This window comes from Pelobates fuscus, chromosome 8 (assembly GCF_036172605.1).
Source record: "Pelobates fuscus isolate aPelFus1 chromosome 8, aPelFus1.pri, whole genome shotgun sequence".
In the NCBI taxonomy this organism is placed as follows: Eukaryota; Metazoa; Chordata; class Amphibia; order Anura; family Pelobatidae; genus Pelobates; species Pelobates fuscus.
Genome location: NC_086324.1, coordinates 11,598,672 through 11,612,994, shown reverse-complemented (window position 1 = coordinate 11,612,994; position 14,323 = coordinate 11,598,672). Strand labels below are relative to the sequence as shown.

Genomic DNA, 14,323 nt, shown 5'->3' with positions numbered 1-14,323 from the left:
CACGCCATAGGCAGCTGTGCAAAGACTCCCCGTGTGAACGCCATTCATGGAACACACGCCATAGGTAGCTGTGCAAAGACTCCCTGTGTGAACGCTATTCATGGAACACACGCCATAGGTAGCTGTGCAAAGACTCCCCGTGTGAACGCCATTCATGGAACACACGCCATAGGTAGCTGTGCAAAGACTCCTCGTGTGAACGCTATTCATGGAACACACGCCATAGGTAGCTGTGCAAAGACTCCCCGTGTGAACGCCATTCATGGAACACACGCCATAGGTAGCTGTGCAAAGACTCCCCGTGTGAACGCCATTCATGGAACACACACCATAGGCAGCTGTGCAAAGACTCCCCGTGTGAACGCCATTCATGGAACACACGCCATAGGCAGCTGTGCAAAGACTCCCCGTGTGAACACCATTCATGGAACACACGCCATAGGTAGCAGTGCAAAGACTCCCCATGTGAACGCCATTCATTGAACACACGCCATAGGAAGCTGTGCAAAGACTCCCCGTGTGAACGCCATTCATGGAACACACGCCATAGGAAGCTGTGCAAAGACTCCCCGTGTGAACGCCATTCATGGAACACACACCATAGGCAGCTGTGCAAAGACTCCCCGTGTGAACGCCATTCATGGAACACACACCATAGGCAGCTGTGCAAAGACTCCCCATGTGAACGCCATTCATTGAACACACGCCATAGGAAGCTGTGCAAAGACTCCCCATGTGAACGCCATTCATTGAACACACGCCATAGGAAGCTGTGCAAAGACTCCCCGTGTGAACGCCATTCATGGAACACACGCCATCGGTAGCTGTGCAAAGACTCCCCGTGTGAACGCCATTCATGGAACACACGCCATAGGTAGCTGTGCAAAGACTCCCCGTGTGAACGCCATTCATGGAACACACGCCATAGGTAGCTGTGCAAAGACTCCCCGTGTGAACGCCAAACATGGAACACACGCCATAGGTAGCTGTGCAAAGACTCCCCGTGTGAACGCCATTCATGGAACACACGCCATAGGTAGCTGTGCAAAGACTCCCCGTGTGAACGCCATTCATGGAACACACGCCATAGGTAGCTGTGCAAAGACTCCCCGTGTGAACGCCATTCATGGAACACACGCCATAGGTAGCTGTGCAAAGACTCCCCGTGTGAACGCCATTCATGGAACACACGCCATAGGTAGCTGTGCAAAGACTCCCTGTGTGAACGCCATTCATGGAACACACGCCATAGGTAGCTGTGCAAAGACTCCCCATGTGAACGCCATACATGGAACACACGCCATCGGTAGCTGTGCAAAGACTCCCCGTGTGAACGCCATTCATGGAACACACGCCATAGGCAGCTGTGCAAAGACTCCCCGTGTGAACGCCATTCATGGAACACACGCCATAGGCAGCTGTGCAAAGACTCCCCGTGTGAACGCCATACATGGAACACACGCCATCGGTAGCTGTGCAAAGACTCCCCGTGTGAACGCCATTCATTGAACACACGCCATAGGAAGCTGTGCAAAGACTCCCCGTGTGAACGCCATTCATGGAACACGCCATAGGCAGCTGTGCAAAGACTCCCCGTGTGAACGCCATTCATGGAACACACGCCATAGGAAACTGTGCAAAGACTCCCCGTGTGAACGCCATTCATGGAACACGCCATAGGCAGCTGTGCAAAGACTCCCCGTGTGAACGCCATTCATGGAACACACGCCATAGGTAGCTGTGCAAAGACTCCCTGTGTGAACGCTATTCATGGAACACACGCCATAGGTAGCTGTGCAAAGACTCCCCGTGTGAACGCCATTCATGGAACACACGCCATAGGTAGCTGTGCAAAGACTCCTCGTGTGAACGCTATTCATGGAACACACGCCATAGGTAGCTGTGCAAAGACTCCCCGTGTGAACGCCATTCATGGAACACACGCCATAGGTAGCTGTGCAAAGACTCCCCGTGTGAACGCCATTCATGGAACACACACCATAGGCAGCTGTGCAAAGACTCCCCGTGTGAACGCCATTCATGGAACACACGCCATAGGCAGCTGTGCAAAGACTCCCCGTGTGAACACCATTCATGGAACACACGCCATAGGTCGCAGTGCAAAGACTCCCCATGTGAACGCCATTCATTGAACACACGCCATAGGAAGCTGTGCAAAGACTCCCCGTGTGAACGCCATTCATGGAACACACGCCATAGGAAGCTGTGCAAAGACTCCCCGTGTGAACGCCATTCATGGAACACACACCATAGGCAGCTGTGCAAAGACTCCCCGTGTGAACGCCATTCATGGAACACACACCATAGGCAGCTGTGCAAAGACTCCCCATGTGAACGCCATTCATTGAACACACGCCATAGGAAGCTGTGCAAAGACTCCCCATGTGAACGCCATTCATTGAACACACGCCATAGGAAGCTGTGCAAAGACTCCCCGTGTGAACGCCATTCATGGAACACACGCCATAGGAAGCTGTGCAAAGACTCCCCGTGTGAACGCCATTCATGGAACACACGCCATAGGTAGCTGTGCAAAGACTCCCCGTGTGAACGCCATTCATGGAACACACGCCATAGGAAGCTGTGCAAAGACTCCCCGTGTGAACGCCATTCATGGAACACACGCCATCGGTAGCTGTGCAAAGACTCCCCGTGTGAACGCCATTCATGGAACACACGCCATAGGTAGCTGTGCAAAGACTCCCCGTGTGAACGCCATTCATGGAACACGCCATAGGTAGCTGTGCAAAGACTCCCCGTGTGAACGCCATTCATGGAACACACGCCATCGGTAGCTGTGCAAAGACTCCCCGTGTGAACGCCATTCATGGAACACACGCCATCGGTAGCTGTGCAAAGACTCCCCGTGTGAACGCCATTCATGGAACACACGCCATCGGTAGCTGTGCAAAGACTCCCCGTGTGAACGCCATTCATGGAACACACGCCATAGGTAGCTGTGCAAAGACTCCCCGTGTGAACGCCATTCATGGAACACGCCATAGGTAGCTGTGCAAAGACTCCCCGTGTGAACGCCATTCATGGAACACACGCCATCGGTAGCTGTGCAAAGACTCCCCGTGTGAACGCCATTCATGGAACACACGCCATAGGAAGCTGTGCAAAGACTCCCCGTGTGAACGCCATTCATGGAACACGCCATAGGCAGCTGTGCAAAGACTCCCCGTGTGAACGCCATTCATGGAACACACGCCATAGGTAGCTCATTCCTGCACTAGGTGATATATGGTCCATTCACATACAGAATAACTAAACCAAGGTCAGAGTGCATTCTACACGGCCGTCGCCAGAGGGCGCTCACAAGCCGCTCACTGCTCTGGCAGAGTCTGTCCCTCGGACGCCGCCGTAGAATGCACCGGAAGTGAGCAGAGTCGGGCGGAAGTAGCTGTTTCCTGGTCTGGAGGAGCTGCAATGGGCAGGAGGGACAAGGCTGAGAGAGGTGACACTGGGGGCAGGCTCGGTCTGGGGGTATCGGAGGGGGAGGGCAGGCTCGGTCTGGGGGAATCGGAGGGGGAGGGCAGGCTCCGTCTGGGGGTGTCAGGGGGGGAGGGCCGGTTCGTTCTGGGGGTGTCAGAGGGGGAGGGCAGGCTCGGTCTGGGGGTGTCAGGGGGAGGGCAGGCTCGGTCTGGGGGTGTTAGGGGGGGGGGGGGGGCAGGCTCGGTCTGGGGGTGTTAGGGGGGGGGGGGGGCAGGCTCGGTCTGGGGGTGTTAGGGGGGGGGGGCAGGCTCGGTCTGGGGGTGTTAGAGGGGGGGGGCAGGCTCGGTCTGGTGGTGTTAGAGGGGGTGCAGGCTCGGTCTGGGGGTGTTAGAGGGGGGGCAGGCTCGGTCTGGGGGTGTCAGAGGGGGGGGGCAGGCTCGGTCTGGGGGTGTCAGAGGGGGAGGGCAGGCTCGGTCTGGGGGTGTCAGAGGGGAGGGCAGGCTCGGTCTGGGGGTGTCAGAGGGGGAGGGCAGGCTCGGTCTGGGGGTGTCAGAGGGGGAGGGCAGGCTCGGTCTGGGGGTGTCAGAGGGGGAGGGCAGGCTCGGTCTGGGGGTGTCAGGGGGGAGGGCAGGCTCGGTCGGGGGGGAGGGCAGGCTCGGTCGGGGGGGAGGGCAGGCTCGGTCGGGGGGGAGGGCAGGCTCGGTCTGGGGGTGTCAGAGGGGGAGGGCAGGCTCGGTCTGGGGGGGAGGAGGGCAGGCTCGGTCTGGGGGGGGGGGAGGGCAGGCTCGGTCTGGGGGTGTCAGAGGGGGAAGGCAGGTTCGGTCTGGGGGTGTCAGAGGGGGAGGGCAGGTTCGGTCTGGGGGTGTCAGGGGGGAGGGCAGGTTCGGTCTGGGGGTGTCAGGGGGAAGGGCAGGTTCGGTCTGGGGGTGTCAGGGGGAAGGGCAGGTTCGGTCTGGGTGTGTCAGAGGGGGAGGGCAGGTTCGGTCTGTGGGTGTCAGGGGGAGGGCAGGCTCGGTCTGGGGGTCAGCAGTCCAGTCCCAGCCTGTGTAAAATCAGAGCTTACATTTTATTTACCCATATAAATTATTTTCTCAGCATCTAGCCATAGTAGATTATTTTAAGGCACACATTTATATTTGGGTTCACAAATATGCACTGTCCCTGTATCCATGGACAATAATATCATCTTCCTTATTGCCTTTCTCTAGGCAGCAGACAGGCTCCTGCCCTGTTTATAAACATTCCTACAAAGTTTCAAACCCTCACCTTATTTGTTATGATACTTTGTAGCTTTAAACAAAGTCAGTAAAGCACAATTTATTTACACAATCTATCACTGAAGGATACACACAGACATTGTACGAATGTTTATGAACAGAGCAGAAGCCCGTCTGGGAAAAACCTATGGGACAGATGGGACTTTCGGACCCCCCCCCACCACCACCACCACCACAACCTTCTTTTTTAGTACATGTCTTTTGTCATTTGACTTAAAAATTGTGATGTATGCATGAGAAAATACTTTGGAGTGCTAAAATGTTGAACTGAGATCCCAAATGATGATCCAGTGTTGTCCAAGACTAGGTTGATTCAAGAGAAAATGAGTTGTGTATTTTTTTTATTGCATATAATTAGGGATTATTCTAATGTTTAATGACCGAATAATCTAAATTTTATTAAAGACTGGAGGCGAATATTTGCTTTCTTTACCCAAACCTCCCAGCAGCAAAAAATGGTTAAAGGGACACTCCAGGCACCCAGACCACTTCTGCTCATTGGAGTGGTCTGGGTGCCAACTCCCACTACCCTTAACCCTGCAAGTGTAATTATTGCAGTTTTTCATAAACTGCAATATTTACATTGCAGGGTTAACTCCACCTCTAGTGGCTGTCTATTAGACAGCCACTAGAGGTCACTTCCTGGGTTCTAGCACAGGTTTCCTGTGCTAGAGCGTCGCTGGACGTCCTCACGCTGTGTGAGGACCTCCAGCGTCGCTCAAAACCCCATAGGAAAGCATTGAAATGATTTTTCAATGCTTTCCTATGGGGAGACGTAATGCGCATGCGCGGCATTTCCGCGCATGCGCATTAGGTCTCCTCGGCCGGTGAGCGAGATTAGTCTCGCCCACCGGCCGACGTAATCATTAGGAGGAGCGTCGCGGAGGCGGAGACAGCGGCGAGGGACATCGCCGCTGTCCCAGGTAAGTGACTGAAGGGGTTTTCACCCCTTCAGTAACCGGGGATTGGTGGGTGGAAGGGAGAGGGACCCTCCAGTGCCAGAAAAACGGATCGTTTTTCTGGCACTGGAGTTTCCCTTTAACAATGTAAAGTAAAATCAACCAATCACAGTATAGATATCATATAACTACTGATGGTGAAGCTCCTCCCACTTTCTCTTTCCATGATGCAGCCGCACAAATGAAGTCAACCTTGTAAACGTGAACAATGTCCTCAGCCATGTAAACTTGGAAATAATAGCTTAGCTGGAGCTGAAAGACCTCCAGAGGGACAATGTAGAATCTTCACACTAGAACGAAGAAATATCGTGAAAGAAGTGTCTAATAATCATGGCAATCACGTTAGACAAGCAAATTGTAAGCAAAAATAAGCACTATAAATGTCAGTCACAACCACAGGAGATAACACATCATCAGAACAAAATATGTGGGAAAATAAATAAAAGTCCAACAAACAATAAAGCGGAGTTGTCAACCCCAGATAGTAGGGTGAGACAAGAAGGCTGTTAAAATATTCTCCTTGTTTCTTTAATAAAATTTGGATTATTCAGTCAGCTTCATATTTGCTTTTTTAACGCCCAGAAAGCAATGGAAAAAGGGCTTGAGAACCAGGACGAAAATTGGGGTTAAGAGTTATACAGTGGTGTAAACAACGTGCCACACATAGAGAGGGTCTATCAGGGAAATATGGATAGAACACGGAGGATGACAGGGTCTTGGTCCATGGGAGATGGTAAAATGAACACCCTCGGGTTTGTAAATAAGAGCATGGGCATCAAAGGCCTTGAGATCAGACACTCTCCAGAAGGAAACCAAGCAGAGGAGTAGGACAAATTTAGCATAAAGTTGCCTTAGAGTGAGCTCTGAGTTTGATGGCCACGTTTCCAAAATTTAAAAAAACAATGACACATCCCAAAATTGGGAATATCTAGGGGCAGGCGGTGTGGCAAGTCGAATACCATGCAAAAGTCTGCAGACTGAGGGGTGTCTGCCCACGGAAGAATTTTCAACAGGAATGTGAGCTGTGGAAATAGTGGAGCAAAAAAGATTGATAGTTCGATAGGACTTACCTTGGTCAAAGAGTGATGATAAGAAATTCATGACATAAACTACAGAGGATGAAAAGGGATCAATATCACTTTCCACACACCAGCTAGTCCAGATTTGTCAAGTGGAGAGGTAGGAACATCGCGTTCCCTGTGCCCAGGAGTCCCATAGAAGTCCTCTAGCAGTGTTTGTAAGTCCTGAGACATCCCAGGATTCCCTGAAATGGTCCAGGCCACAAGTTGAAGGTGACCCTGAAGGATGAGAGGGTGAAACTCTTCTGAGGGACTTCGGAGGAGGTCACAATTCTGAGGAAGTAGATGCACAATAGAAACAGGAAAATTGTAGGTTTTAGCGCACAATAGCAGTAAGGGACAAATACCTTGAGTCCACTGACCGTTTTAGCAGATTGGGATACCAGGACTGTGTCCTCCATAGAGGGGTAATTACCAGGATTGTGACCCAGAGGACTCTGAGTTTTTGCAGAGTTCGAGGAATCGTGGAAAAAGGGGGGAAGGCATATGCTCTTAAGTTGTAGGAAGGCATCGACTGCTTGACAGGAGGGGTCTGGAAGCCACTGAAGAAAGCCTTGGTCTGCCGATTCAAGCGGAACGTGAAGAGGTCCACATAGAGGGGGCCATGAGCTTGTTGAAGGAGGTGACATACCAGTGGCGAGAGAACCAGTCTGCCACCAGGTTGTCCGGACCCGGGAGGTATCCTGCTTGCAGGGAGATTTTCCTGGCCAGCCAGTCAGATCCAAAAGGAGTTTGGAATGGGAACCTCCCAGTCGGTTGACGTAACGGACTGCGGAGACATTGTCCATCCTGAGAGTCAGAGAGCAATGTATGCGTCCCTTGCAAAGCTGCAAACTGCAGTGGAGCCGCCTATTAGTTTGAGGCAGTTTATGTGCAAGGCCTGTTTTGAGGGTGTCCAAAGCCCTCCGGTAGAGAGATCCGAGCAAGTCGCACCCCAACCAGAGAGACTGGCTCTTCGATTCCAATAGTCCGGTAGGGAGCCGAACATTGCCTTCCCGTTCCATGGCTCCATGTTGTGGAGCCACCAATCCAGTTCCAAGTGGACTTCTACTGTCAGAGATATTAGTTGTTTGGAGAAAGGAGATCTTTGTAGGTAAAAGGTCTTGAGGCGTTGCATTGCTCTGTAATGCAACGGACCGGGGAAGATGGCTTAAATGGAGGTCGACAGTAAACCGATGACCCTTGCCAAATTGCGGAGATGGATGTGTGGAGAAGCCATCAATTTCCGAATGTCCTTATTGTTAGACTTTATTTTGGAGGATGGGAGTTGGAGAATGGCTTGTTCGGAGTCTATTTGAAACCCTAAAAATTAGAAGGGAAGTAGAGAAGATATGAGGGTATTAGGGAAGATTTTTCCAAGTTTATCACAAAACCGAGGTTCTAAAGGAGTGAGGTTATCATTTCTGTGTGTTGTTGGAGAGTAAGAGGGTCTTGAGCCATAATTAGAATATCGTCAAGATACATTATGGATCTGATGCCCTGAGAGCGGAGGAGAGCCATCACCGGTTTCATCAGCTTCGTGAAACACCACTCCTAGTAGATGAGAACGGCAAACTGTAGCACTAGGACAGTTGAACCGTACGCTTCTGACAAGGTTGGTGATCGCAGAAAAACGATGGGAAAGTCGCGGAATAGAAGCCATTTAAAATGGCCGCCTTGACAGTTGCCGGGGGCGGGGCTAAGCCTAAGGGAGAGGCGGGAATTAACAGAATGAGCAGGCAGGTCGTGGAACTAAGACACGACACGCCGGGAAGTCTGAGCTGCAGGGAAAAGGCACCTAAACGTCGGGGAGAGAACCGGACAGTTAGGGGAAGCAATGAAAAGGTCCCTAACCAGAGGGACAGAGAGAAATACTCACGGGCTGACCAGAAAGTCGTCCCTGAGTCTAACAGTAATAAGTGAAGTATTGATTTAATACAGTAATGAAATAAGGACTGTATGTGAAGGAAATGCGTCAGGTTTTTAAGTACCTTAACCATCATAAGTTAGGACGTGTTGCTAGTACATCTAGCTGTACATCACTAATTGTTCTGTTCTTCTTTTAGACAAGAAGAAATCTAAGAAGCGCCATTATGACGAGGAGGATGATGATGAAGATGAAGGGCCTGGTGGAGAATTCCAGGAAGCAGTACCTTCAGCAGCAGGAAAACAGGTCGATGAGGCGGGTACCAAACAGGATGAATATGGAGCCAAGGATTATAGACTACAGATGCCTTTAAAAGGAGACCATTTGTCACGTCCACTATGGGTGGTATGTATTAAACATTCTGTGATATAATGTGCCACTGTTCACATTTCAGGGTTATTGTCACGAATTCAAAGAAAATTCCAGATATTAGGCCGAAGTAGCTGAACTTAAAGCAACGCTGGCTTGGAGATTTTATTCTCAGTTTAGCTCTTTTGGCTTTCACATTTACATTTGCTTTAATTCCTGACAATTCTCAGTTTAGTAAATAACTGAGCAATATAAATCCTGCTATTTGCATTGAGTGATCTTTTCTTACCAGGCCCCGGATGGTCACATCTTCCTGGAAGCCTTCTCTCCAGTATACAAATATGCACAGGACTTCTTGGTAGCCATCTCTGAGCCAGTGTGCCGACCGGTCCACGTTCATGAATACAAACTGACCGCTTACTCGTTATATGCAGCGGTCAGCGTGGGACTGCAGACCAGCGATATTATTGAATACTTGCAGAAACTGAGCAAGACTGGAGTCCCTGATGGCATCGTACAGTTTATCAAGGTTTGTATTTCAACAAACATGTAAAATGAACCTCTATATAAAAGGTTTTAAAGCCACACAACCTGTGTTAAAGCAGTACTGCTGTTTATGTGCACACTAGCTCACATTTACACCTTAAGTGAAAGGTTAATACCAATTTTTGCACTCAGTGTAGTATAAGGAGTATACCATTTTTAAAATCGTTTATTGTTTACTAAATAGATACAGTATTTAAATGAACACTAGTGTCAGGATTACCAACATATATTCCTAATACTATAGTACTGTAATAAATGTTTAGGTGACAGCCTCCCTTCTCCATGGAGTAACACATGATTTTACATCCCTTTTCTCCATCACCGTACCGGTCTCTCTGCAGCTGGCTCTGCCTCCATGGCAGAGATCATCAATCACCACTAGGAAAAGCTTTGAGAGCCTATTGCAAATCACGGCACCTAGCCAATCAGTATCTCCGCTATTTCCAACTGGATGACTGCTCACTTCCTTAAACTCAGCCTGTCCAAAACAGAACTTCTGGTCTTTCCTTCCTCAAGTGTTGCTACTTCTGTGTCTGTCTCCCTCCAAGTCAACGGCGCCACCATCACCTCTACTTCGCAGGCTCGCTGCTTAGGTGGTCTCATTGACTCCGACCTTTCCTTCACCCCTCATGGCCAGTTGATCGCCAAGTCCTGCCGCTTCCATCTTAAAAACATAGCTCACATCCGTCCTTATTTAACACCAGACGCAGCTAATGTTCTCAGTGGTCTTATGCTTTCACAGATTGCACCGCTGTAATCTATAATGAATGCGGCGGCAAGGCTTATTTTCCTCTCCGCCTGCACACCCACGCCTCCCCCCTCTGTTAGTCCCTACATTGGCTTCCAGTTAGATATAGGGCTCAATTTAAGATTCTGGTGCTTGCTTACAAGTCCCTTCATAAAGCTGCTCCAACCTACCTATCCTCCCTAATACTCAAATATGTCCTTCGAGGTCCCTGTGCTCTGCCAAAGACCTACGTCTCATCTCTGTACTCCCACATCTGATACTCACCTCCAAGACTTCTCCAGGGCTGTACCTTTTCTGTTGAACTCCCTTCCCTTCTCCGTTAGACTTTCACCCAGTCTCCACTCCTTCAAAAAATATTTAAAAACACACTTCTGCAGGAAAGCATATCATCTAAACTGTTAGCGGTTTTCATACCCGCCACCACACCATGACTTCTCTCCTGCAACTACCCCCCACCCCCCCATGACTTCTCTCCTGCAACTATTTAAAATACATACTAAGTTCTCAGTGATTACTTTTCTAGCAATCTATTTCGTTACCCCTACTTATACCCTTTGTGTCACTATACCTCACTACCTCTTGCATGTAAATCATTGAGCAGAGCCCTCAAAACCTCTGTTCTTCTGTGTCCATTTGTCTGATTACAATTACGTGTCTGTTAGTACATCCGTTGTACAGCGCTGGTGCTATGTAAATAATAAAATAATAGTAATAATCATCTCCTCATAGAGATGCATTAAATCAATGCATCTCTATAGTAAATGTTCAGCGTCTCCATGCAGAGCGTGGAGACACTGAACGTAGGCGCACCAAACAGTGCAGCACTGAAGTAGGAAGTGCCTCTAGTGGCCGTCTGAGTGACTACCACTAATGGTGTTACTAGGCAGCAATGTAAACACTGTCTTTTGTCTGAAAAGGCAGTGTTTACATTAAAAATGCAAAAAGAGACAGGCAGTAGATGCCAGAACAACTACACATTAGTGGATCTGGTGACTATAGAGTCCCTTTAATATAACTCCTGCCCTTTAATTTTAACATTTTCACATACCCTTATTGCTTATGGGGGGGAGGGGGGTAGAAATGTTGTAGGTTTTAGGGCACAATAGCAGTAAGGGACAAATACCTTGAGTTTTTTGTTAGTTTTCAGTAGTTCCCAGTTTCCTTCTAGGTTGTGTGAGATGTGATTGGCAACAGTAATGCTAACCCAGTCAATCACGGCAAATACTCCATCTGAAGAGTCACATTTGTCTCCCCTAACCCTCCCCCCCCCCCCCCCCCCCTCACCTAAAAATAAATAAATATATATATATATATAGATTAGCAAAAGAGTTCTTTCTTTTTCATATTTTCCCAATGAAACACAGATGGGATTTCTTTTGGTTAATTCTAATATCTCATTTCTCTTGTCCTCCAGCTCTGCACAGTCAGTTATGGAAAAGTGAAACTTGTTCTGAAACACAACAGGTAAATAAATGTTCCCTGACATCTTGTGTTTGAGTTTGTGTTATTCTCATTAGTTAGCCAGCATATTCCATGGTGCAATAGAGTGGAAAGACGCATGCAATTAACTAGGACTATGAGGGCTTCCTTATTGTACCTAAAAAGAAGAGATGATTGCTTTCATTACTGCTGTCACTGGCCAGTTTTTAATCTAAATAATGGTTTGGGATTTATGTTAGGCTGGTCCGATTCCCTTTTTTTTTCTCTTTCTCTCCCCAGATAGGACATCAGTATTTGTAATGTATCCCTGTGTATGCATTTGAATTTTCCAACTTTCTTAAAGATCTAAATTGAGTGTGTTTGTAGCATGTAATATCATATAGTACTTCAAAAACTATGTAAAGTATCCCATAACAAGAGGACATAGTCTTAATTTAGAGGGGCAAAGGTTTAAAAAATATTTCAGGAAGTATTACTATAATGAGAGGGTAGTAGATGCATGGAATAGCCTTCCAGCTGAAGTGGTAGAGGTTAACACAGTAAAGGAGTTTAAGCATGCTTGGGATAGGCATAAGGCTATCCTAACTATAAGATAAGGCCATGGAGTAATTAAAGTATTTAGAAAATTGGGCAGACTAGATGGGCCGAATGGTTCTTATCTGCCGCCACATTCTATGTTTCTATAAAGTGTGTATACAGTGACAATCAGAACTTCAATGTAAAATATGTTTCAATATATATATATACAAACACACACACACATTTTTCAATTTATTTTTAAACGTTTCCTATGAGTGTGATTACGATTTAGTGTCTACAAATGTAGCAAAGAAAAAACATGTTTATCGTTTAAGTTGACGAAAAGAATGTGAATCCTTAGAGAATAATGTTTCTATAACTATACAAACACAGCACTAGGTATCAATTTAAATTAAGTGATGGGAAAAAAAAACACAAAACGTCATGCTAATAATTTCCATTCTTTATTATATTCAGTGGAATGCTTATTTTATATCAATTTAATCAATTCCTTTTCTTTAAGTAATTTCTGTTTTGCACATTCGCAGGTCTGTCTGCTACTCTTCTTCTGATTTTCATTCACCATAGAGTCTTCCTTCCTGTTCTGTCCCGGACCTCCTCTGTGCTCACTTGTCCCTTCTGCTATACTGTTCTCTTTCTCATTAATCTCTGTCTCTACCATTTCCAGACTATTGTCAGAGTCCTATGAATTGAAGTAGATATTTTTTTCTCCTATGCCGTTACTGCAGTACTGACATGCTTTGGTTGCCACGAGAAAATGGACATCAACATATGTATTTATTGTTTTTCACAGATACTTTGTTGAGAGTGCCCACCCGGAGGTTATCCAGGAACTTCTCCAAGATGGTGTCATCAGAAGCTGCCGATTGCGTACCGCTGAGGGAGAAGAAACAGAGCTAATCACTGAGACCTTTACCAGTAAATCCGCTGTAAGAATGGGCTACTATGGTATTGTACAGACACCAATGGGTGCTAGTGTTAAGAAACTCTAATAAACTGAATTCACAGCATTGTTGGATAGAAAGCTGCTTAGTGAAGGTTAAGTCAAGCATTTCTTAAAAATGGATGTTAAAACCTGTCACATTTCCTTTTTTAAATGTTAGAGCAATCTTACACAAATGCAGACATCATGCACAAATGTTTCAAACCGACTGCAATGTCCGTCTGGTCACATAATTACCAAAACGGTGAGCTTGCAGCATTCATGTCGCATTTCTCTCCAGATTTCCAAGGGGAATGAGTCTGGCGGCCCCTCGACTTCCCAAGTTCCTGAGTCTCAGGACAAACCTGACATTCCCACCGACTTGTTTGAATTCTATGAGCAAATGGATAAAGAGGAAGAAGAGGAAGAGGAGACTCAAACAGTGTCATTTGAGGTCAAACAGGTAAATAATATGTTTGTTGGTAATGCATACACCTATTGTTAATTTACGGCATAATGTGCCACGTACTCCTTGGTTCTGACACTTTCTATGAGAAGGGAGCCATCCTGTCTAAAATGTATCGGTGGCATTAGGAGCATGTCCATGTGTGTGCAAAGACCACTATAACTGGAATACAAATGAAGATGATTAGGAGGACACAAAACCTGTGTAATTAAAATGGAATGCTTTCTTTGAGTGAAGCCATGTACATCAGTTTAGCCATATGATACAACATTTCAGCCATAGCCTTAGTTATTATACATTATATTGGAAACTTTGCATCCTGACTTATACGGCTTGGTTAAATTAACAAAGACTTTTAACAACGCCCGTTTCATGTTACCATGTACACAACTCACTTCCTTTTTGCTATAGCTGGAAGTGATTGGTTAGAGCTTCAGCTGTGTTTATATGTTAAACGTTACTACGGATTCAAGATCTCTGGGTGGTGAAGCCGTCAAGATATTTTTTCAATGTTCAGGAGCACAAATGTACAATGTGCACAGTGGAACAGAAGATAATACATAGAACATTTAATGTGAGCATATTACATCAAGGCGCTAGCCATTGATGGTCGCCCGTTGGGTAGTCCAGTATGTTAAAGCAAGCAATACGGAACAATAGCTGATCGACTAA

General features: G+C 47.3%; 1 protein-coding gene across 1 annotated transcript in view; it reads left to right on the top strand.

The window, feature by feature from the left end:
• The first annotated feature begins 3,403 nt into the window (after positions 1-3,403).
• Positions 3,404-14,323, top strand: part of ERCC3 (ERCC excision repair 3, TFIIH core complex helicase subunit) — a 30,892-nt gene continuing 19,972 nt past the window's right edge. Inside the window, exons 1-6 of the mRNA XM_063429238.1 lie at positions 3,404-3,481; positions 8,820-9,025; positions 9,282-9,518; positions 11,698-11,747; positions 13,057-13,192; positions 13,487-13,648. Coding sequence (XP_063285308.1) covers positions 3,454-3,481; positions 8,820-9,025; positions 9,282-9,518; positions 11,698-11,747; positions 13,057-13,192; positions 13,487-13,648 — 819 coding nt within the window. The 5' untranslated portion in view covers positions 3,404-3,453. The remainder of the gene's footprint in view (positions 3,482-8,819; positions 9,026-9,281; positions 9,519-11,697; positions 11,748-13,056; positions 13,193-13,486; positions 13,649-14,323) is intronic.